Raw genomic sequence first — 25,065 nt, forward strand, 5'->3', positions numbered from 1 at the left:
CATTTGGACTGAGGTGTGAGGGTTTGGAGACTCAGGATAGGGAAAAAAAAAAAGCAGAAGGCTCTTCCTGGGTGAAGGGGCAGCTTGGATGAAGGCCAAGGGGTGTGGACTGCACACACTGGTCAGAGCAGCGTGGCTGGACCACGGGGTGTGGACTGCACGCACCGGTCAGAGCGGCGTGGCCGGACCACGGGGTGTGGACTGCACGCACCGGTCAGAGCGGTGTGGCCGGACCACGGGGTGTGGACTGCACGCACCGGTCAGAGCGGCGTGGCCGGACCACGGGGTGTGGACTGCACGCACCGGTCAGAGCGGCGTGGCCGGACCACGGGGTGTGGACTGCACGCACCGGTCAGAGCGGCGTGGCCGGACCACGGGGTGTGGACTGCACGCACCGGTCAGAGCGGCGTGGCCGGACCACGGGGTGTGGACTGCACGCACTGGTCAGAGTGGCGTGGCTGGACCACGGGCTGTAGAGGCACGAACTGGAAGCAGGACCGCAGAGGGAGTTTGGACCCTGGTAACAAAGGTGGGAACCTTGAAAACTGATTTTTGACGTCTCTGCAGATGTCCTGTCTCCCTGCTTACACTATCAGCCCTCCATCCCCACCCCAAGGACAGTGGTTCCAGTTCTTACTTCTCATTTCTCTTCCCACAAGGTTTCAGTCCAAGGAGCTGCTCAGAAATTGTGTTGATTGAAGGACAGTTCAAACTAAGCTGAATCTTCTTTGATGAGATTTTGCAAAAAAAAAAAAAAAAAAGGTCTGATAAGATCAAGTCTGAGCTAATTGTACCGTGGGTCTTCTTTCATTTCTAGGTCTCTGTGCAGACCGGGTGCTCGGCAGGGTCCCGGGTGGCTCCGTCCCTGTGTGTTAACACATTCCTTTGAACTGGGTCATCTTTGGTTTAGGAGAGCCAGGACGTGTGAGTAACAGGAACTTAGGGGAGGACCAAGAAACCCTTTCTAGAGGGACAGGGTTTTTGGCCAGTGAGAGGAATGCCACCTTTCCCAGCAAGACTGGAGACACTTGATGGCTGGACGGGCAGTGAGGTGCCCTGAGCTGCAGATGCCGCTCGGAAAACAGACGTCCAAGGCGATCGTAGTTTCAGATGGACCCTGCGTACTAAAAATCCAGATTCACACACGAGGAAAGGACTGCCGTTGGCCAAGGGCAAGGAAGGGCTTTTAAAACAGATGGCTGATCAGCCTGCTTTCAGGTGGCTTGCCACTACTGATGTTTACAATGATAAACACATTAGATGTCAGTGACTGGGGGAAATACTGATTTTTCTCCAGGAAAAACAAAAAACAATGTACTTTTTTAGACTTCCACTTTTCTAAAGGCAAGGTTGGCCACAGCAAACACAGGGTGGCATGTGGTGGGGCAGTTATCATGGTCATGGGTACAGCTTCGGTGCCAGCTGCCATCAGGGTAAGGTTTTCCCCCAGTGGATACCCACAGTGAATCACAGACTGCCACGTCACCCCAGGGCTTGGCTCACCCTGGGCCTGTCTGGGAGAGAGTTGCTCACGTGGCAGCATGGAGTTCGCTGAGGAGAGGTTGGCCTTGCAGACACCAAGACCAGTCATGGAAAGCGTGTGGCTGAGGTCTGGATCCAGTAACACTGAGAACCGATTCCTCCTCACCTTTCTAAACAGCTTGATGCTATTGGACACTGTTGACCGTTGCCTTCCATTTGAAATGCCCTAACTGTAGTGTTAGCATTATCATTGTTCTGTAGTGAATGATTGTAGACTCTAAATCTTCATACAACGTCGGGTGGTTAACTCTTTTTGCAGACCATGAGATTTCTGGCTGGTCCGCAGACCAGAGGTTGAAAACCACCGGTCTGCAGGACTCTGGGATCTAGCCCTTGTCTCCTTCCTTCTCCTCCGTCAAACACTCCTTTCTGCTTGGTTTCTGGCAGGGCCAACCCCAGTGCCTGAAACAAACAATGCTATTTCATGCCGCGGTGACTCTGCTTGCCCTTCTTTCTGAAAAACTGCTGATCCTTGAAAACCCTAGTTAGTTATCTCCTCCTCGAAGCCTCCTCTGACCACCCTGACAGGGTTCATCGTGTTTCCCTCTGTTTGCTGTACTTTTGCCACTCTGTGTTTTCATCAGGACCCTGTGAGATCTTGAACGTTAGAGAACAAACTCGTTTACTTTGGGCTTCTACATCCTGCTGGGGACTAGGTAGTCATTCTGTTTGATGTCAAACGCAGTTAATCAGGGGTAGGTGATCCGGACCAGGCCCCTCCCTGTGTCCCTGGGCCTTTCAAGTGGTTTCTTATCAAGAGTCTCCAGTGGTCCTTTTTGTATATAAAGATGGCCCTACCCACCCCCCAGCTGTGTTTGTCCAAGTAGGAGGGAAGGTTTGTCTGACTCCATGCAACCGGACCTTTCCCTTCAACGCTATGTAAGTGTGTGCTCTGTGGCCTCGGACAGAACTTTGAGCAGCTGCTCTTCTCAGCAACCAGGCCTTTTATCTTCTTTGTGCTCGTGGCAGCTTAGCAACAAGGACTCCTTGGAATTACCCAAAGGGAAAGAGAGGAGACAAGGGGGGTGCCCAGGGACCTTCCTGGGTCATCCGCAAGCTGGGTAATTCAGCAGGAAATATCGCTGCACTGACTCAACTCCTTCTCACGGAGTGCCTGCTGTGTGTCAGGCACCCCTCTAGGTGCTAAGAGTACAGTGGTGAACAAAATAGAGGACAGTCTTTCCCTTTATGAGGCTTCCACTCTGGCTGGGGGGCGGGGCGTCTGGACCACGGGTGATTGAGCCGAGTCCCTAACTCAGTACCTTGTGCCCAGCAGGCACTGAGCAGATGTTTGTTGAGGGAATAAATGAGTGTTGTTGGACAATAAGTTTAACCGGGCATAGTTTTCTTCCTTGAGGGAAGGGAACTAGATTTGATTAAGCCCTTGCCAGGTGCAAGGCAGTTTCCCCACAGAAGAGGCTGGGCTTCCAGGCGGAACGGCCCTTCAGAGAGACCGTGCGCCATTTGCTGGGCCGTGTGGCGGATTTGACAGCCCTCCAGAGCGAACTACAGAACGAGGCCTCCGCGTTTCAGCTGACAGCTGCGGGTCCCCGGTCACCGCTTTGCCTCAGTAAACAGCCAGCCCAGACCTGTTAGCTGGGTTGGGCGCGTTGGAAAACATATCTTTTCTTTCTCTCTTTCCCGTGTTTGGTGGCCCTAGTGCAAGTATTTTAAATAGAACAGACATCAGGGCTATAAAACATCTGTAATGTTACACATTTAGTCAAGTTCCCGGCAGCCTGAGTTCTGTTTGATTGGTGATGTTTTTGAGGCAACTGTTTCATTTCCCTCCCCTGTTGATCCCTCTGGAAAATAAAGTTTTCTTTTATGTGACGATTTATAGAACTATGTTACCGGCAGGAGGAGAGCACAGATATGTTAGGATATTGGCGTAGCAGAGAAATACTACCTCTGAGTCATGGATGGCCTCATCATTTTTAGAGAACGGCCTTTCTCATTTGGAACAATGTTACTGACATCAGTAAGGGGCCGCCTAGGTTAAGGAAGGTAAAAACACTGCTTTGCATTGAGGTAGCATCCTTTCTGCTGGAGCACCTTCAACCCTTGAAATATCGAGGGAAGCAGAGTCGCTGATAATAACTAGCACATTCGATAATGATTAGTCATTAAATTAATGGCGTGTGCTTCGTGCCTCTTCCTTCGGGTGTTTAGTCTGCTGGGCAGGCAGGGAAGGTTTGATCCCCATGCACAGACAGACCGAGGTTCAGTCACAGGAGGGGACAGGAAGGTGGCAAGGAGGGGGAAGAGGAGCCTGGTGTGTCTGTCATTCCAGCTCTGTGCTGAGCACATTCCATGGGTTAGCTCTTTTGATCCCGTTTTTGTAGAGGGAGGAACTCAAGTTCAGAGGTGTTCAGTCACGTGCCGTGGTCACCTGGGGTGTCCGTGACAGAGTTGAGATCCCTGGGTTTCTCCTCGTTCCCCTTCCAGCGTCAGGTGCTGGGACAGGAACCTGGTCCGCTCGGCTCCAGCATTTCCAGATCGGCGCTCTTTCCAGCCTTTCGGGCCCTCTTGGATTTAGGATTTAGATAGATCACCTTGGATCTCTTGAGAAGAGTGGCATTTCATAAAAGGTGGAGGCTTGCTTGCGATTGTCTTGGCTTCCCTCTTGCCTCTCAAACACTTCTCTGGGTCCCCCCCCCTCAAAGGAAGTCTGTGGCAGGAGGCAGGGGGCCAGACCAGCCTGTTCTGGGGTTGGGGGGCATTTGACATTTTTCTTGACAAATATAATTTATGACCTAACAGATGGCTGAGTGTTTCCAAAGGCACCCACACCAAGGGTACAATGTGCTTATCTCTCCTGTGCCTTCCCCACCTGCCCCCCCCCATGGGTGTTGCTGGAATAGTAAATGGCACAGCGGGAGGGACCTGCTGATGGGGGGGGGGTGCTGACACCAGGCCACACACTGGTCACTGAAACTGGTGTTCAGGTACCTTCCTCCCGGTTCATGCTTTTGTCACCACTCTGGCCTGTGTCCCCTTGCTGACATCTAAGTATTAAGATGCCCAGTTGTCCCCCAGCCCCCAGTGGCCCTGTTTTTCTTTTTAACGACCTGATTGATGAGTTGCTCCCTTCTGTGAACCCTGGGGAAGTTTCTCATGTCTTCCTGGAGTGGCCTCCCAGTCTAGGCCTCCCTGTCCAGGCCTGCCTGGCATGGCCTCCCTGGTGTGGCCTCCCTGGTGTGGCATTCCTGGCGTGGCCTCCCTGTCCAGGCCTCCCATTCTAGGCCTGCCTGGTGTGACCTCCCTGGTGTGACCTCCCTGGTGTGACCTTCCTGTCCAGGCCTCCCTGTCTAAGCCTTCCTGGAGTGACCTCCCTGTCTAGGCCTCCCTGTCCAGGCCTGCCTGGTGTGGCCTCCCTGGTGTGGCCTCCCTGGTGTGACCTCCCTGTCCAGGCCTGCCTGGTGTGGCCTCTCCTCCTTGCGTCCCATCAGCGCCTTGTGCTGGTCTTCTAGATCCCCTTGCACCCCTTCAGCCAGCATAGAAGATGCTGCGGCCTCTGCTGGGAGGCCCCCGCACCCCTCCCTGGCTGCCCTGCTGACTGCCAAGCCCCCTTGGAGTCGCGCCTAGCCCTGTGCCCCCAAACCCACCATACTACAGTCACACCACTTTTCACGTGACCGAAAGCACCTTTGATACAGAAACCAGGTTTTATTCCACTAACGTGCACAGAGCCTCGGACGGCGCTTGGAGCACAGTAGGTCCTCGGGACACGTCTGATGAGAGAACAGTGAATGCGTAGGACTTGCCGGAGGGCTCACCCTCTGCAGTTGGTCTCTTACCCTCTTCATCTTCATTCTTCTTCTTCTGGGATTTAGCATACAGTTAAAAAAAAAAGTATTGATTGAATTTAGAGACGGAGACACACACAGAAACATCGATCTGTTCCTGTTTGTGCCCTGACCAGGGGTTGAACCCACAACCTTTGTGTACTGGGATGATGCTCTAACCCAGTGAGCTATCTGGCTGGGGCAGCGCACATTGTTTTGAGCACCTTTTCCATGCTTGTCTCTTGTGATGCTGAGAGCAGCTCTGGGACAGATAGGCGCCACCCCCACTTTACACACAACTTGCCTAAAATCCCACAGGTAGGGAAGTGGCTGAGCTAGGACTCGGCCCTAATCCCTGGCTCCACACTCTTCCGTGGCTCTCTCCCCCTCTCGTGCTCAGTGTTGGGATGATGAACAAGAATCCTTGCTCTGTTGAGGTCTCCATCCTCCCCTTTTCTCCCTTAGGATGGCAGAGCTACTTCTCACAGAGCCCCGACTGCACGTTAGAATCTTCTGGGGGGATGTTTATAAATCCTGGTGCCCGGGTCTCTCCATGGTCCAGTGAAGTCAGACTCCCTGAGGGTGGGGCCTGGTGCCGGGTTCGGTGACTCCCTGGGTGATTCGGGGTGCAGGCAGGGCCGAGTGCCGCCGCTCTGCTCCCTGGGAGTGTCGGCGAGGCCGCAGCCTGGCTGGGCTCCGTGGAGGAGGTAAACCTTGCTCATCAAGAACTGATTGCCGCCTGACCAGGTGGTGGCGTAGTGGATAAAGCGTTGGACTGGGATGCAGAGGACCCAGGTTCGAGACCTTGGGGTTGCCAGCTTGAGCGCAGGCTCATCTGGCTTGAGTAAAAAGCTCACCAGCTTGGACCCAAGGTCGCTGTCTCGAGCTAGGAGTTACTCAGTCTGCTGTAGCCCCCCGGTCAAGGCACATATGAAAAAGCAATCAATGAACAACTAAGGTGTCGCAACAGAAAACTGATGATTGATGCTTCTCATCTCTCTCCCTTCCTGTCTGTCCCTATCTATCCCTCTCTCTGACTCTCTCTCTGTCCCTGTAAAAAAAAAAAAACAAAAAAACTGATTGCCATGTGCATCTAAAATATGTTAATGGAGGTAATCAAGGCTAAGGGTTAAGGATGCCATTTCATTCTCCTTTCATGAAATCAACTGGAGGGCTTGGGGCGGGGTGCCTGGGCTTCCCAGCCTGCCTGCCTGCCAGCCAAGTTTGGATCCTTTCTCTCCTCAGAAGAGCCCGTTAGTTGTAGCTGATGACAAGGGGCTTCATCTCGCCGGTGGCTCCCAGTTTACCAGAGGGGTGGGGTTCTAAGAAGCCATCTCCTGGGTGGTTTTCCCCAGGATACAGTGGTACCCCCAAGGCTGGGCTTTCCTTTCCCCAGGGCCTGTACAGTGCGTCCTTCCTGACGGCTTCTCAGCCCAGTCCTAGGGGTTCCCTCACGTCATGTGGAGGACGCAGAGTCCCCTCCAGGGTGGCAGGTCAGGGACAGGTAGCTACAGTGCTCACAGAAACGAGGGGGTCGGGGATGTGCAGCTGCTCCGGTACTTTCAGCCTTGTGTACAGTGCATTTTCACCAAGGAAATAAAAGTTGGTTTTGCATCTCGTTTGCATAATCAAACAACCTTTTTTGACTTGTTTGTTTTTCTGATGTTCCTATCTAATAAAAAAAAATCAAATGCTTTTTTTTATTGCTTCATATTCACTCTGAAATATCCTCTAATTTTTGTGAGCAGTATAGTTCACGTTCCCAGAAACTTTGAAACACTTAACTTCCGAGTAGGAACCACTCCCTGGTCGCTGCTACCTAGGTGACCTGAAATGTTTTAGGAAGAATGTTTGGGAAGTAGGAAGGCATGCTCTGAAGTTATCACCGCAGCTGCGTGTTCATAGGCCTACGGACGGGGTGACCCAGACCACGGCCCAGGAGAAGGGCCTCTGACGCCCCTCAGCCGGGACCAGGCGCCGGGGCGGGGTGGGGGGGCTCCAGCCGGAGGGAGAAGCTCGCGGGAAGGTCTGCGTCGCAGGCTCAGGCTCTCTGGGGGTGGTTTTCCTTAGTGCCTGTGTTGTAGGACACAGGGACCTCCTGGAGTCACAATTTCACACTTGCTGTCTCTGTTTTAGTCAGGCCAGGGTCTTGTGCCCGTATTTCAAAGGGGGAAAAGCGAAGCCCAGAGCTGTGAAGAGGCTTGACCCAGCTCCATCTGCCCGACCAGGGTCAGTTGTTTATTTAGTGTGTCTCCACACACGCAGATGGGCTTGAAAATACACACTCTGTTGGACAGACAGAAGATCTTTTAAACTTGTTCTTTCATTTGATCATTTCTGTTAAGACGGAGTCACCTTGGACCTATGCTTCAGCCAGGGGGCCTGAGACCTCTCACCGTGAGTCATCCTCTGCGTCTTTCGGAGCCTTGCGCCCTGGCTAGGCGACTTGGACGCCATGGCCGGAGTGACCGGCACAGATGGAAGGGCCTGGGCTCGCAGCGGCCGCCTTCCGTCCGGCCCCCTCCCCACCTCTTTCCCAGGTTCACTAGGAATTGGCCTTGGCCGCCTCTCCCTTGCTGGGGGCTTGGGAGGCGTCTCTTTTGTGTGCAGAAAGGCACAGCTTCCTGGCACATGGGACAATGGTCAAGTGTACTTAATTTCGCTTAATACCGTAGCTGCTGCGCAGATTACGGGTTTTAATTGCATCTACAGGCTGGTCATCGTTGGAACGCTGGTGAGAATCTCTGGGGCCTTTCTCGTAGTGAGTGCAGCTCATCTGTGGGAAATATTGGGGAGCGTGGGCTCCCAGAAGGAAGGAGTGATGGAAAAATTACCTGTGGAGGCAGAGCAGCTCAGTGCCTGTGATCGGGCCCATGGCCAGCCAGCCACCTCGCTCGTATCAGTTGATGCGTGGGTCACGATTCTTAATTTCCTGTGCTTTCTAAGGCAACACTCCATCTCCGCACCTTTTTCTGTTACCGCCTCCAGCCCCCAGTCTGAGTGGCACAGTCTAGGATATTACTCTCTGATACCAATCTGTGGGCAGGTCAGCCTTGCCAGCTGCAACTTTTCCCCCCAAGGGTAAGAGGAAGTAGTATTTTTTAAATTAGCCTAGGAGGGAGCCAGGCAGAGGGCTCAGAGATGGGGGGGGAGGGGTCTGAGCTCCCTGCTGAGGCAGCCCGAATGTTGCATTACAAGATCACCTTCCCTTTTCTGTGAGTTACCGTGGCTTTAACTAGAGGTAATGTAACCTGACTATGTCAGATAATTGTGTGTAAATTATATTCTAGCCCCACATAGAAGGAGGCTTTTTTCCCCCTTTCAATTTTAAAGCTATTTAGAGGGACTGCCAAGTTGCAGCCCGAACCCCTGTGCTCTCTGGCTAATAGCTATAGACGGGGAGAGAGAGCGCTGAGAAGCATTTGCCGCTATACTTATAGTTGGTTTCCTCTGAACTTAAACGGATTTCTGCAACTGGCATCATCAGATACCATTTTACACTCTGTCCAGTGGTCAACTGTGGGTGAACTGAGACCCACGGAGTTAGCACTGTCCTGGGCACTTGGGTTTGTTTTAAGTTCTTCTTGCATCCAGACTCTCAGCTTAGGGATCCTTTTGGCCTGTTATTAAAAAAACACAAAAACTAGAAAACTTTATTGAGATAGAATTCACATGCCATACAGTTTACCCATGTAAAGCGTCTGAGGTTCAGGGGTTCTTAGTGTATTCCCAGATGTGTCACCCATCGCCACAGTCACGTTGAGAGCATCTTCATCACCTCAGAAAGAAGCCCCGCCCCCTTCAGCCACCCCCCCCTTGCTCTCTTCCACCCTGAGCAACCACTGATGTACTTTCTGCCTCTGTGGGGTTCCCCATTAGGAACTGTCACGTGAATGGAGTCGTGTGACACGTGGTCTTTGACGCCTGGCTTCTTTTCCTCAACGTTGTTGAGGTTCGGCCCTGTGGCAGCACGGATCAGAACCCGTTCCGCTTTGCGGCTGAGTGATACTCTGTTCCACAGATGCACCCCATTTAATGTAGCCCTTCGCCCACTGATGGGCATTGGGTGGTTCGGCGTTTTGACCGTGCTCATCAGTGCTGCTGCGAAGATTTTGTGCGGAAGGTTTTGGGTAGATGCGCGTTCTGATTTCTTGGGTATGTACTAAGAGCGGAGCTGTAGGGTCATCTGAGAGCTCTGTGCTTTGTTGTTGGAGGGGCTGCGGGCTGTTTTCCAGTCACCGCACCATGTGCACCCCCCCCAGTGTCCGCCTGTCCTGTCACCTCTGTGCTTCAGAACTGAGAAAGGGCACAGTCAGACTTGCTCCTCACGGGCCCCCTTGTCTCTGTTCCCCCAGCTGCCTTCCTGCCGGGAAGAAAGAAGTCGAGCCAGTTGCAAATGCAGCTGTAGGAGGCTTTGGTGAAGAGACAGGGCAAGATTGGACTCCCGTCCTTGTCCTCCCTGGTGCTGGGTGACTTTGGACACTTAACGTCTCTGAGCCTGAGTTCCCTTGATGGGGGCGAGGACCTTTCCCGGTCTGTTGGTTGTTACCAGGTGGGAACCCGCCCACGTGGACACTGGCCCTCCTTCTCTGAGGGGTTTGATCAGAGGAGAGGAACCCTTGGGAAGCATGGGCTGCTTCTCCTTAGCGTTGGCCTCGCTCCCTGCACCCCCGCACCTCCCACCGGCTGTCACCTCACCTTGTCCCTGTGGCCCCTGCTGGAGTGGGTAGGCAGTGATGAGTGTGACCTGCCAGTCGTGGGAGGGCAGGTTTAGATTGTCACATGGGTGGGCGTAACGTCCTCCGGCCCACGGTCAGTGGGAGGTTTCCATGGGAATCTCAGTCTGCTGTCACCAAGGAAAGGTGAGGCGGAGGCCGTGGGGTCCTGGGGTGTCTCCCTGGGAGCTCTCTGGTAGTTTCCAAGGGTTGTGGTAGCACAGGCCCACGCACTGGGTGGCTAAACAGCAGAAATGTGTTTGCAGGCAGTGAGGCATGAGGCAGTTGAAGTCTGAAACGTAGGCGCTGGCAGAACCTTCTGGAGTCTCCGAGGACGATACTGGCCCCGAGCCTCTCTCCTACCTTCTGGTAGCTGCTGGCAGTTCTTGGTGTCCCTTAGTCTGCAGACACATCATTCCCGTTTCTGCGACCATCTTCACATGACCTTCTTCACGTCCCATTTCTTTCTCACAGGGACACCAGTCAGTCGTAGGATTCAGGGCCCACCCTATATCCAGGGCGATTTCATCTCAAGATATTTTATTAACTACATCTGCAGTGACCCTGTTTCCAGATGAGATCCCGTTCTGAGGTTCTGGGGGAACACTGATTTTGGAGGGGACTCTTGTCAGCTCACTGAAGTCTCTTTTCCATCTGTGGTTCTGGAAACATTTGGAAAAGAGTCCCCAGTACCTGACCTGTATTCTGGTTTTGTTTGCTAAGTGCGTTTTGCCCCTGGGTTCAGGTGTGATGGCGGGGACGGCAAGGCAGTGGTTTGGGGGGAGGGGAGAAGGGAGCGAGAGAACTTAGGGCTTTTAGAGGACAGGTCCCGTGGAGGAAACACCCTCGGGAACCGGTCCTTGTAGTCGAGGACTGCTGTGACCACCGTCAGTCCTGAGAGAGCTTCTTTGCCACACAAAGACCCGGCTTAGTTCGCAGATGCAGAGTAGCGCAGGAGAACCCAGTGCCCACCAGAGTCAGAGTCTGGGATGAAATCGTGTGGTATCTGCCAACTGATCAGCTGGCCCTGGTCACCCGCCCTGGCTTTAGCTATCTCAGGAGTCATCCCCCTGGGACTTTATTTTTCCACCTTTCCATCAGGGGGCGATGGACAGTCCCGTTTGCAAGACCCCACCCAGTGTCGCAATTCTTACATCTATCCTGGGCTCTCTCACCGTGGGGCCCCACAGATGAGAGACGAGAGGCATGGGTCAGCGACCCTGTGTTCCTGGGCAGTGACCAGGGCTCATTTTTCTCACCTGGGGGAATTGGAACTCCTTTCAGGAACGTGATGATGGCTGGAGCTGACCTGATTTCTCCAGGCCTCTCTCGCACCCAAGTCGGGCTCCTCAGAGCTGTGCCTGCCTTTCCATGCCTCGGTCAGAAATATCTGTTGTTGTTTTCATGTACAACAACAAATACTTTCGGGCCAGTGCTGTTGTTGGAACAACACACACACCTGCTTTATCCTATTTCAGAAAAACGCAACCAGTGGCCCCGCTCTGCGTGACCACTTCAGATAGCGACACATTTTTTAAAAGGGAATTTTGAAACTTAAAAAAAAAAAAAAGCCAGCTCTCGGGTTAGAGGCAGGAAGGTGGAGTGTTCTCTGCAGCTCCGGTTAGCAGCTGGCTTTGGCTAGCCCTTACGTGTAAACAGCAATTTTCCGAACTGGAATGGTGCTGGGCTTTCTCTGTGGAGCCAGGAGGCTTGTGGGAAGAGAGCTGTTTAGGTAAATTACAGGTCTGGATGCAGGACTTTGCTGCATTGAGTTCTGAGAGTCTGAACACTCCCTGCGGCCCTATGTGTGAGACACACACACACACGTGCGCACACACACACAGGTCCCCTGACCCCCACTTCCCAGAGTGCTGCCCCTAACCATAAAAGGGGGGCATCTGTTGAGGCGGACTGTCCCCCAAGTGGTGCAGGGCTGTCGGTGGGTATCTGGTGTCTCAAAGGGTAGAAAGTATTCACACACCAAAGTGTTTTCTGCAACCCCCCCACTAAACACATCAAGCAAAGGAAATTTGAGATTAATTTCCTAATGGACCAGAGGGCCGAGCTCTGCCTGGGACAGATGGGTGGCTCTTTCCTCCAGGTGCACCCTGGGGGCCCAGCCGGCTGGCTGAGCGGGCCGGGCATGCAGCGGCTGGCTTCCCCTGCCTTGTGTGGTTAGTGCCGCTTCCGTGTGAAGGCTGCGGCTTAGGAAACTGTTACCCAACGGGCCTAACACAGGAAGAAAACACAGGTGCTCTGCATTGTGGCGGGAGAGGATTTTTTATAATGCGGAGACCATGGAGCCAGGGGACCGAGGATCAGAGGAGGGTTAAAGTTCTAAGGCAACCAAATGGTGCCCAGGGCAAATAGAAGCCAGTACTCAAGTGTTGGGACTAGAGTTACCTTACCCCTCCGAGAGAGAGAGAGAGAGAGAGAGAGAGAGAGAGAGAGAGAGAGACACGCGTGCGCTCGCGCACGTACCCCATACACAGAAACTTTTGTAATCTAAGGATCTCTATTTAGTCCTCCTGAGAGCCTCGGCTCCACGTCCCAGCCCTGTCCCCTCCCTGCCCTGTCCCCTCCCTGCCCCGCCCTCTGCAGCAGCCATGGAGACGCGAGGGAGTTGGAGGGAGAAATGTTGCTTCTAGAATCTTCTGCCGGTTTCCGATTCCCTCTCCAGAACGCAAATCCTCACGCAGCCCACAGTCCATTGAGCAGTAATGCCACCAGGATTCCCAAAGTAAATCACCCTCGGCCTCCACAGGGCACCCTCGGAGGGAGAGGTCACTGTGCAGCCCCACGGCCCCCAGCCGCGTCCCCCTCCCCTGCGGCCCAGACATCAGTGAGCAGCTAACCAAGTGTGGCACATCTTCCCACTGGCCTGGCCACGTTGGGAAGGCTTTGATTAAGCCAGTTTCCTTTTAGTGTTTGCTGGAGTGGGATGGTCCTTGTATCTGACTGAGCTGGTTCCCGGAGAGGATGTTTTAGTAACGTGGACAGTTTGGCTCCTTGTCTAGGGCCTGGGATTTCTCATCCTTCATTTTTTTCTCTCTAAGATTGTTTTAAATACTTTTTTGGGACTGTGTAAGTTTATAGCTGGGTGTCTGGCTCAGTTTTTAGGGCTCCGTCTTGGCAAGTTTGCACTCTAAGGCAAAGGGGGAGGGTGCACGGGGGCTCTTCCGTTTAACCAGTTACTGGGGAGTGAACGTTTCGGTGACTCCGGTTATTCAGAGTAAAGGCACGCTGGTCATTTCGTTTTCAGGGTCTCTGTGAACATTCGGAATGTACATAAGGCCTGATCTCCACCTGCCTGGCTCCGAAGGGGGTGTCAGGGAGGGTGTGGGGTTCCCGTTCCAGAATGCCTCTCCAGAGCTGCTTCAGCTGGAAACTCCACTTGTGTGTGTTTGTAGTCACATTAGCGTTTCTTTATAGATATTTAATTACTTGGCTGGGGTAAAAAAAAAAACCCAAAAAACAAAGGAATGAAAAAGCTAAAATGAAACTGTCAGGACTCTGCCCATCTGAAATTGTGTAGCGATGCAGCAGAGTGTATTTGAAATGATGGTGGGAGAGAGCGGAGCAATAAGGGGCTCTTATCGACGTGTTCCTTACGCGAGGTCGTTCCGCTGCACATTGGTTCCGAACTTGAAGAATGAGTGTAACCACTGAGTCAGGATTCAGTTACAGTGACCGTGCATTTTAACATCTCCCGGGTGTCCCAGGCCCTCTGGCACATGTTATTTAATTTGTCCCCAATAGGAACCTGGCGTGGTGGCAGGCTAATTATGATCTCTCCATTTTGTAGTGGATTAGGCCCCAGAGTATATCAGACTGTGAGGTCCCGCCCCGGCACTGGATAGCGCTGTTGAACGAATGCAGTAAGGATGTCGGATCAGCAAAATCGGACGTTTCGCGAGTGTGCAGGGCGCGACTCGCCTCAGCGGGGGGCCTGCTGGAGCCTCAGCACAAAGGCGACCCCAGGAGAGACTTAGGGAACGGGTAAGAAGGAAGAGGGACCACAAGGAGCAGAATAAGATGCCCGTCACTTACCGCGAGGTCCTCGGAGCTTGGCGGTGTGCACCCTGGTGGGATCTTCGTGGACTGTGCTCCTGTGCGTGGTCTTCCCTCCCATTCATCTGGAAGAGACAAAACGCAGTAAATCGTAGCTTGAAACACAAGGACAAACCCCTGCATGGTCCTCACAGCCAGCAGGAGGTTGCTAGGGCAGTGTCCTCTCAAAATTGTGCAGGAAGTCCATTATTTTCTAAGGATACTCCAGTCTGGGCTCCATCAGTGGGCTGCAGTGGCACGTGTCCCCTGGGAACCCCTCAGCTCAAGCGTGAGCCCCTTGAAACCTGGGAGCTGCCTCTGCCGGGGCCATCATGCTCATAGTTCAGGGGGAGGTGAGGGACTGCAGTGGGCAGAGGACAGAACCCGGGCCTCAGGCTGCGTCCTGTCCAGGGTCACACCCAGATGGAGACACAGAGCAGGTTTCTAGGACCTTGGATACTCCTCACAGAGCTGACCAGGGGCCATGTTCCCCGTGGTGACAGCTGAGGCTCTGCTGTTGGAAGTGTGTTGGTTGTTCTTTTTTTTTTCTTTCAAAACTCTCAGCACCGGTGTTAGGAACCTTGGTGACAGTGGTCCAGGCAGCGTGGGCCCTGGACTTCGGTATCTCGTCTTGAATTATAATTGACCTTTGCGGCATTGTGGGGGTCTTTTTCTTTCTTTTTTAAATATGCTCCAAGATTTGTCTTATTCCTTTATTTTGGGGTTTCAGTCGTGCTTTTCTTTGTCTGTCTGTCCTTGTCAAACCTTTCTCCCCCTGCTTTATAGGGATGTGATCCACCCATAAAATTGTCAGGTACTTACAGTGTACAACATTGTGATTTGATATATGTGTACGGGGGTCCTCAGGTTACCACGGTCTCGACATACAACATTTTGAGTTTATGATGCTCACTCCCATAAAAACTTAAAAAAATTGAGACGTGAGTGTTTCGGCTTACGTCGTTAGCGTTGTACTTAAGGACTATGTGGGCGAACTAGTTTGGCTGCGCGCAGCGGAAGAAGACGCAGTGAAGCGGCTCGTGAGGGAGGGGTGGGCGTCTCCCAGCACGCTCACCGACGCCGTGTGGGACTGGGGGTGGGCGTCTCCCAGCACGCTCACCGACGCCGTGTGGGACTGGGGGTGGGCGTCTCCCAGCACCTTACCGACACTGTGTGGGACTGGGGGTGGGCGTCTCCCAGCACGCTCACCGACGCCGTGTGGGACTGGGGGTGGGCGTCTCCCAGCACGCTCACCGACGCCGTGTGGGACTGGGGGTGGGCGTCTCCCAGCACCTTACCGACACCGCGTCGGACTGGGGGTGGGCGTCTCCCAGCACCTTACCGACACCGCGTCGGACTGGGGGTGGGCGTCTCCCAGCACCTTACCGACACCGTGTGGGACTGGGGGTGGGCGTCTCCCAGCACGCTCACCGACGCCGTGTGGGACTGGGGGTGGGCGTCTCCCAGCACGCTCACCGACGCCGTGTGGGACTGGGGGTGGGCGTCTCCCAGCACGCTCACCGACGCCGTGTGGGACTGGGGGTGGGCGTCTCCCAGCACGCTCACCGACACCGTGTGGGACTGGGGGTGGGCGTCTCCCAGCACGCTCACCGACACCGTGTGGGACTGGGGGTGGGCGTCTCCCAGCACGCTTACCAACACCGCGTCGGACTGGGGGTCGGCGTCTCCCAGCACGCTCACCGACGCCGTGTGGGACTGGGGGTGGGCGTCTCCCAGCACGCTCACCGACGCCGTGTGGGACTGGGGGTCGGCGTCTCCCAGCACGCTCACTGACGCCGTGTGGGACTGGGGGTGGGCGTCTCCCAGCACCTTACCGACGCCGTGTGGGACTGGGGGTCAGCGTCTCCCAGCACGCTCACTGACGCCGTGTGGGACTGGGGGTGGGCGTCTCCCAGCACCTTACCGACACCGCGTCGGACTGGGGTTGGGCGTCTCCCAGCACGCTTACCGACACCGTGTTGGACTGTTAAAAGTACAAGTGCTCCGTTTGTCTTAGGCTAGGGTGTGTTTCGACCTACACCAAAGTTCGGGTTATGCCACTGTCGTGAGAACAGAACTGTCGTAACCCGAGGACCCCCGGTATGTTGTGACTGATTCCTCCCCAGGCGAGACACTGCGCTTCTCCTTCCATGCAGTCAAACTAGTCAGGCCTGTACCCACAGATTATTTAAATTTATTTGACATAAAAAAAAAATAAGCCTCAAACACCCAGGTAGCCTAAAGTCAGTCTTCAGAATAAAACTTTTTTTTTTTAATTATTATTATTTTTTTGTATTTTTCTGAAGCTGGAAATGGGGAGAGACAGACAGACTCCCGCATGCGCCCGACTGGGATCCACCCGGCACGCCCACCAGGGGCAAAGCTCTGCCCACTAGGGGTCCCCCCCCCACCTCCCCCCCACCCCCACCCCCTTGGCGTTGCTCTGCCCCGGCCAGAGCCACTCTAGCGCCTGGGGCAGAGGCCAAGGAGCCATCCCCAGCGCCCAGGCCATCTTTGCTCCAATTGAGCCTTGGCTGCGGGAGGGGAAGAGAGAGACAGAGAGGAAGGAGGGGGGTGGTGGAGAAGCAAATGGGCACTTCTCCCATGTGCCCTGGCTGGGAATCGAACCCGGGTCCCCCGCATGCCAGGCCGACGCTCTACCGCTGAGCCAACCGGCCAGGGCCCAGAATAAAACTTTTATTCTTCTTGGCTCCTACGTGGTAAGACTTTTGGTCTCTGGCTCTGAACAGTTTATGTCATTGGCCTTCCTTTGTTTTGGACCCGGTGGAGTTCTGAAACCGGGCCACGCAGGCACTTTTGCATCCACGGAACGTTTTGGCTCCACGTGCCTGGTTGGCCCAGTACGCGGCATTGTGTGTGTGTGTGTGTGTGTGTGTGTGTGTGTGTGGTGGGCGCGGCATTGTGTGTGTGTGTGTGTGTGTGTGTGTGTGGTGGGCGCGGCATTGTGTGTGTGTGTGTGTGTGTGGTGGGCGGCGGGGGGGGGGATACCAAGAGGAACCAGGAGTCCACCTGCTGGGGGAGGAAGGAGGGAACCGGGTTCCTGCTGACCGGCAAGAAAGTGGGGAGCGCTGGGAGACGCCATTGCGTGCGGTGTTGGGGGGTTCAGGAGAGGGAAGAACGCTTCTGGGTGGGGCGACTCTAGAGGTGTCTTGACTTAGGGAAAAGGTCGTTAGATCTTGCTCACAAGTTGCCATGGGAGACTGAGATGTGGGGAGGCATTCCAGAGGGAGGGACGCCTTTATGGACGGAGGTGTGGAGACCCGAGGGTCAGAGCTCGGCTTGACTGAGTGTAGGACGAATCACGGTGACTCGTGAGAAATCAGGAGAGGAAGGAGGGCCTGGGCTGAGCTCGGAGGGTATTTTGTGTGTGAGGCCAGTGTTGGTCCTGTCGGCAGACATGTACCACCCCCCCACCCCCAGAACAGCACAGTGGGGCCTAGCCTGTGGCAGCGCAGTGGGTAAAGCATCAGCCTGGAATTCTGACATCACCAGTTCGAAACCCCAGGCCTGCCTAGTCAAGGCACAAACGGGAAACAAGTACAAGTTTATGCTTCCTGCTCCCCAACCCCTCACATGTTCTCTATCCTTTCTCTCAAATTAAAAAATAAATAAAATATTTTATTTATTTATTTATTTATTTATTTATTTTATTTTTCTGAAGTTGGAAACGGGGAGGCAGTCAGACTCCTGCATGTGCCCGATTGAGATCCACCCGGCACACCCACCAGGGGGTGATGCTCTGCCCATCTGGGTGTTGCTCTGTTGCAACCAGAGCCATTTTAGCGCCTGAGGCAGAGGCCATGGAGCCATCCTCAGCTCCTGGGCCAACTTTGCTCAAATGGAGTCTTGGCTGTGGGAGGGGAAGAGAGAGACAGAGAGGAAGGAGAGTGGGAGGGGTGAAGAAGCAGATGGGTGCTTCTCCTGTGTGCCCTGGTCGGGAATCGAACCCGGGACTTCCGCACACCAGGCCGATGCTCTACCACTGAGTCAAAATAAATAAAAAAAAAAAAAATTTTTTTTAAAAAGAACAGCTTCGAGTAGATAGTCCACACACAGTTTTAAATTACGTGTGGTTTTCTTATTGACGGATTTTATGGATACTTTCTGGGCAGCAGATTCTTTTTTTTTTTTTTTTTTGCATTTTTCTGAAGCTGGAAACAGGGAGAGACAGTCAGACAGGCTCCCTGCATGCGCCCGACCGGGATCCACCCGGCACGCCCACCAGGGGCAACGCTCTGCCCACCAGGGGGGGCGATGCTCTGCCCATCCTGGGCGTCGTCATGTTGCGACCAGAGCCACTCTAGGACCTGAGGCAGAGGCCACAGAGCCATCCCCAGCGCCCAGGCCATCTTTGCTCCAATGGAGCCTTGGCTGCGGGAGGGGAAGAGAGAGACAGAGAGGAAGGCGCGGTGGAGGGGTGGAGAAGCAAATAGGCGCTTCTCCTGTGTGCCCTGGCCGGGAATCGAACCCGGGTCCTCCGCATGCTAGGCCGATGCTCTACCGCTGAGCCAACCGGCCAGGGCCTGGGCAGCAGGTTCTTATGCATGGAGTTCTGTTTGGGTCATGACTCTTAGGTTGAAACAGCTTTGACATGCGACTGTTTTCTTGGTGCTGCTGCCTCAGAATGGAGCTGTGCCTGTGGCCAGAGAGGTTTGAAGTCCACCTGGGTCGGTGGAAAGTCGCGTCTTCAGGTTGAGGCCTGATCCAGAGTGGCTGTCTGCAGCACCCTGAGTCGTCTGCAGGGCGCCCTCCGTGCAGCCTGAACCTGTCTGAAGTTGCCCTCCTAGGGAAATGCGGACGTTTCCGCATCCTGGCGAGCGTTGTTGCTGATAACCCGGTTAACCCATGTCTTCCTCCTGTCGTCTCTTGCAGATGGTCACAAGAACAAAGAAAATATTTGTAGGCGGATTATCTGCGAACACGGTGGTGGAAGACGTAAAGCAATATTTCGAGCAGTTTGGCAAGGTAAGCGGTACATGGGGTGGCGAGCGCGTGCCCGATCGGACCTTTGAAGTGGCTGCCGTGGCCTCACCGCCTTTGCCATGCTGTGTCCCCAAGGACAGTGTCCTTGAACTTGGGTGTCAAGATGGAAGTGAGATTTGTCAGGAGCCGAGATGGAAGAGCCCTGTGTGTGGTGGGCATGGCGCCCCCCGTGCCCGCAGGAGCAGACAGCGTGGCCTTTGAGCACGGTGGTGCTGGCATTGGCTGGCGACGAGGGCCTGGCCTGGGAGCTGGCGGTGGCAGCGGCAGAGGAGGGACGGGGGACCGAGTCACAGTGCGGGAGCTCCCACAGAAGCTGCCAGAGGCCTCTTGTGAGTTGGCACTGGGCCTCGTTCTGTGCCTTTCTGGGGAGAAGGTTGAGAGAGGTGCCCCCCTGGGACCCTGTGCTGCTAAACCCTCTCCCGTCAAATGCCCGAGGAAACTCGGGAAGGCTGCTGGGCCTGTACCTGTCACAGTGTCTGCGAGACAGGCGTTAAATTGTCCCCTGGGCTCTGCTGCCGCGGCGGGCGGAGCGCAGCACCGACTGCCTCGAGTCGGTCGGGACGCGGAATGTGTGAGCGTGTGTGCCAGCCAGCCGGCCGGCCGGATGTGTGACTGTGGGCGAGGTGTTTAATTCAGCCTCTCTAGTCGGTGGAGGGGGCTCTGGAGAGAAGGTTCTTTCTGAGGATGACACATTCCTTAGATGACTATGTTGCCCCAGGCTCCAACAGGGCAGCTTGTGGGGGACTGGCCCTTGCCAGCTGCTGTGCCCCTGGAGGCTGGCAGGCGAGTGTCTGAGCTTTCTGGTTCCTATATCCTTGAGTAGTTGCGGGCATTGTCCTGGGAGCCAGGTGTGGGATGGTTCCTTCTGCAGAAGTCTGCGTTCCCCCCACGCTCCCCCCACGCCTGCTGAGGGGCTGACACGGCACAGGGTGATGTCCTCTGAGGAGATCCCGCACCTGTTCTAAGCTTTGTCGCCGCACCCACCCACCCGGTGACCGCTGTCATGCCCGTCTTGGGTGGAACAAAGGCACTGTGCCCACTGCCCAGTCTGAAGGTTCTGTGCTTTATTCATTTGCCCAAGGCGATGGATGGCTGTGTCCCTGTCCCCAGGTGTATCCCATTGTGAGCTACTGTCTGGGAAGAATGCCCTGACCCCCATTTAGCCTCAAAATGGAGATTTTTTCCCCCCTCTGGTATTAATCAATTTCTGCATGGATGGGAGAACATGCAACAAAGGGAACGCGTCTTCCTCCAGCCCAGCCTCGCATTCAGAACGGCACTCAGCTGCCCTTCCAGGTCGGTCGTGAGACGCCTTCCCCGCGGCACCGGCTGCACTGCCGGTCGGGGCTGATTCGTTCTGGCCAGTTCTGAAGGAGGGCTGAGTGCGATGGTGACCCGGCCGGGGTGTAATCGTACTTCCCTTCCAGACAGCCTGAAAGCACTGGGGGGGGGGGGGTGTTTCTCGCCCAGCCCCACCCTGCCTGGGGGAGAGAAATTGGAAATAATGAAAAGAGACAAGTCCAGCTGCCGCGATGGAAGGCTCCGGACTGTGAGCCTTTCTGCTACCTTCAGAACTGGCCAGGGGTGGTGTTTGCAAACATGAGGTGGGATTTCTTTTTCGAGCCATAACCTGCCTTGGAATCTCAAGGGCCTATTTGAGGGTGTCAGGGAAGTTGACGCTGCCCGGATGGGCTGTTAGCATATTCTAGACAGGCTTGTACTTGCCACGTCTCTGCACATTCCCAGCTCGCGGTTTCTCTCTCTTTCTTCCACTCTCTCTCTGTGTCTTTCTGTCGTTTTTCATTAACGCTCACAGTTGTGACCTGGTATGCCAGCAGTGGGAGGCTCTGCAAGCTTTGGCCGGGACCGTGGCGGTGGCGGCGGCCATTGCTGCCTGAAGAACACTTGTCCCCTTGTCCGGGAGGCAGTCACCGCCTGCCCTCCCTGGCATGGCCCTAGCTGGGTCTGAGGCCGCTCAGTTCGTTTTGCAGTAACGTTTGTGGATTCCAGCAGGATAGGTTCAACTCTTCAAGTGTTTTATTAAAGGACAAGGGGGGCTTTTGAATGTATCAAAATCATAATAGTCTCTGCGCTCCTGTTTTTGGAGCTTGTCTGTTACATATGCTCTGTGTATTATCTGGGTCTGTCTTCAGGATAGCTGATTCCTCCTTTGGCTGGTGGCTAGTGTTACATTTCTGCCCCCTTAGGCAGGGCCCCATCACCTTACAGGATTCTGGTATAAGTCAGTTGATTCCAGAATGATCAAAGGAGGAGAGACTCTGCTTGGGGCCTTAGGGGCAAAAAGTAAATCCAGCAGCCTTGAAAGGAGGTAACAGATAAATTGACAAACTGACTCTACCCTTCAGTAGTTTATATTTGCGATGAAGGAAACAGACACGCGCGCGCACACACACACACACACACACTTGCATGTAATGTACTCACACATTCCTGACTATGTTCAAGTTGTTTGGGGCTCTTTTCAGTTGGTTTACTGCACATTAGTGAGGCATAATTTTTTTAGTTAAGGAGTGCGTCCCAAATGTTGGATACTGGGTCGAGCCAGTGACGCACATTACGTCATGTAATTCTTCTCTGGGAGGCAGGTGGAGGTACTGCCCGTTTTATAAAGTGTTAAATCTTTGACTCAAGGTCATAACACCCTGAAAGATAAAGTAGGATGCAGACTCCCCCTCCAGGCTTGTCTGAAAACAGACCGTGAACTTGGGCCCCATTCCAACTCCTGATTGAACCACAGGACGGACTTAGGGAGCGGAGGATGCAGAGGAAGGGAAAAGAGGGCGACCCCTCACGCGGTCCGGACCGTGCCGGAACCTGCACTCACGTCGCTTCATTCCATCTGCTCAGCCGCTGTTGGTATCTCCAGCCCATTTGAGGAAGGTGGACAGTCAGGGTCAGGGAGGTTACGTCTCTGCTCAGGTCACCCAGACAAGGCAGTATAGCAGTCAGAATTCCTACCTGACTTCCTACTCCTCCAAGTCTAGAACTTTCTATCCTCCTCCAGTCTCCACTCAGGGCTCGCCACCCGCCCTGCAGGTTTCCCTGGCTGTCATTCCCCGCTCCCCTCCCTCCTCCCGTCTCGCCCGAGGTGGCAGCTGCCTCAGCTGTTTGTTTCAGGTGGCAGTCGAGGTAGGCAGGACTGCTGTCGTGGGGCTGAGCACAGGGAGTTTAAATATGTCATTACTGGAAGTGGAGTGGGTGCGGAATGACACACCGAGGGCTTTAAATAACTCAGATTGGAGGTTTGTGAACCCTTCTGTGCTCTTCTCCTACCTTTCTCCCAGAAGACTCCCCCACCCCCAGCTCAGGTTAGGGATGTCATGCCTTGTTTATATTTTAGATGAGATCATGTTTATATTTAAGATGAGAAGTGTGGCCGTTGGCATGAGGCCTTGTCTGACTTGAATGGCCATCCCCACCTTCTGGGTAGCTGTTCTGGTGTTGTCGTCGGACAGAGGGAAGGTCGAAGTGAGTCCAGGCCCTCACACTGGGTCTGACCCCACCGTGACCCCGTAACGAGCCATTTCTTTCCCGGCCTCGGTTTGTCATCAGGGAAGGGATTGAGAGAGTTGTAAAGGTCAGAGACTAAACATTTTTGGCTCTTGGAAAGCATGTAGTCTCTGTCACAACTACTCACTTCTGCTGCTGTATGGAGAGAGAGCCATAGCAAACCATTGGGTGTGACCATGTTTCAATAAAACTTTATTTACAAACACAGGTGGTGGGCTGCATTTGGCCAGCCCCTGGACTAAACTCTTCCTGAGGTTGGTGTCAAGCTTGAAAATTCAATAATTTAGAAAGTGTAAAAACACATAGGTGGCTAGATAGATATCTAAGTTATCCCTTGACTATAACCAAACAACATATTATCAGTAGTAATGAGCGTGATATAATAAGCAAAACAGTCGTAACTGTGGTAGACTTTATTTCTGGACTTCAAGATGCAAGGACAGTGAAGAGTCTCTATTTGGAAAAGGCTACTGTTTGTAAACTGGAGTCTTCATCCTGGGAGTAAGAACAGGCGACACTGTCGAGTATCTCCGGTTCCCTGTTACCTCTGTTAGATCTGAATTAACACAGACTCAGAACGCGTGGAGTTCAGATTCTACTATGAAGAGCCTCTGAGTTTCTGTTTCTGAATTACAGAGACGTGTGCTTGGTGCCAAGCTTTTTAATGCATTTTAAACTTTGATTCTCAAGGCAGTCAGGCAAGATATGTAGAATGTCTGTCGTGTAAGTGACAAAACGAATGTTGAGAAAGGTCAGGAAGTTGTTCAGGATCACACGGCCCACGCTGGGCAGAGTCCGGATGGACAGTCTCTCGTTTCTGCACCATCGAGCCCTCGCCTCTTTCTGTGTTAAACCTCACCGACCTCCCACTTTCCTGCTAAGCAGCCCGGTACTCAGAGGGGGGCAGGTTTTGTTCATTTGTCAAGACTGTTGCTATATTGTAATTTATTTTGCTGCTTCGGGTTTCCTAGTGGACGTTATCTGCATTCATGATTTCGTGCATGCAGGAATGATGTATACGGACCATTCCCCAAAATGGCACGTAAATGATGTTCTAAATACGCACGCACAGACCCTGACAATCCATCGCCTGTCCTCCTCTCTGCTCCCCACACCACCACCCCGAGACACCCAGCTCGGTAATTGGAAAGTCCTGGGATCAAAGACAGTCCGCGTTCACGGGTTTTCTCCTTGTCCCCTGTAGGCCTCTCCTGCAAGTACCGGTTTCTTAAGTTCTCCCTTTATAGGATTTTGGAGATCAAAAAGAGGCCCTCGCACGTAATGAATTCTCGGCCTCGTCCCGGACGGAGCGGTCCGGCTCCTTTCTGCCATTTGCCTCGATGCTGGGGCCGCTCTGCGCCGGACTCGGGAGGTAATTCTCACTTCATGTCACTCCCGTGAAAGCAGAGCGGCCCGCATCTGGAGGCTTCCAATTATACTTCACATGGTGAACTGTGTAATTAGTTTGGAAGACTTACGCTTAGTCATTGGTTTATCCTAATCGGCTTTGGCTTTCCCCACCAACAAAGTGAGCTTATTTTGCTAAGCTGAAACGACTCTGCACCCTTTGTTCCAGCCCTTTATTGTCTCATTCCTCTCATTCTGTTCGACTGCCAAAGTTCTGTTTCATTAGGCCTCCAAGTCATTTCCAATTCAGTGGGCTGCTACAATCCGGCCTTTATCGCCCGGCTGCTCCGGTTCCCATGTCCCTTCTGGGCCAGCGCCCGAATCTGTGGCCTGACACGCGGGCTGTAACCCCTTCCTGGGCCAGCCCCTCATTGTGGCGGGTGGGAGAAAGGGGCCTTCGAGGAGGAGGCGACTGGAGAGTTACAGCTCTTCAGGTCCCTTTGAAGGGGAGCCCCGTGGGGAGGGGTGGAAAGGGTCCTGGAGTCTTTCTGTTGGGTTGGGGTCGTGTGGGGCCTAGAAAGTTCCCTTGAGCTGGAGAGAATGGTGCAGGATGCTTTTTGGAAGAGAAAAATTGAAAACCAGAATGAATAGACTTTTCTAATATAATGAGGTCTCATTTATTTCACTTGTGCGGGGGGCCATCCTCCGAGGAGGTGCTTGGCACCTCTGATTTTCAGCTCGAGGTGTGGGTGCAGGTACGATGAGGGTGCCCTCGGCCGCTGCTCAGATACTCCTTTTGATGCTGTCTGTGTGAGGCGAGTTAGGGTCCCGGATAAAAAATGTTAGAAAGGCTTTGAAATCGGGAAGGCGAAGTCCGTGAGAAAATAAATAAGCGTGTGACCACACTGTGGAGAGTGGGCTGTGATCCTGAGGTCAAGTGCTACCGCTCACTTCCAAGTGTGCGTCGTGGAGCAGCCAGGCTCTGGGCGGAGCATGGCTCTCAGCTCGGGCGTGGGGGACAGAGTCCTGGTGTCCTTTGTGGGCATCAAAGCCTCTGTGAGGTGTTTGTCCTCTGAAGTGGTTTGTGC

General features: G+C 53.9%; 1 protein-coding gene across 9 annotated transcripts in view; it reads left to right on the plus strand.

Annotated features, from left to right (window-relative positions):
* Window positions 1-25,065, plus strand: part of MSI2 (musashi RNA binding protein 2) — a 416,318-nt gene that overhangs the window by 126,238 nt on the left and 265,015 nt on the right. For all 9 annotated transcript variants that reach the window (XM_066264029.1, XM_066264030.1, XM_066264023.1 and 6 more), the window contains exon 6: window positions 18,989-19,081. In XM_066264029.1, the coding sequence (XP_066120126.1) occupies window positions 18,989-19,081 (93 nt within the window). The remainder of the gene's footprint in view (window positions 1-18,988; window positions 19,082-25,065) is intronic.

The sequence above is a fragment of the Saccopteryx bilineata genome, chromosome 2 (assembly GCF_036850765.1).
Source record: "Saccopteryx bilineata isolate mSacBil1 chromosome 2, mSacBil1_pri_phased_curated, whole genome shotgun sequence".
Classification (NCBI taxonomy): domain Eukaryota; kingdom Metazoa; phylum Chordata; class Mammalia; order Chiroptera; family Emballonuridae; genus Saccopteryx; species Saccopteryx bilineata.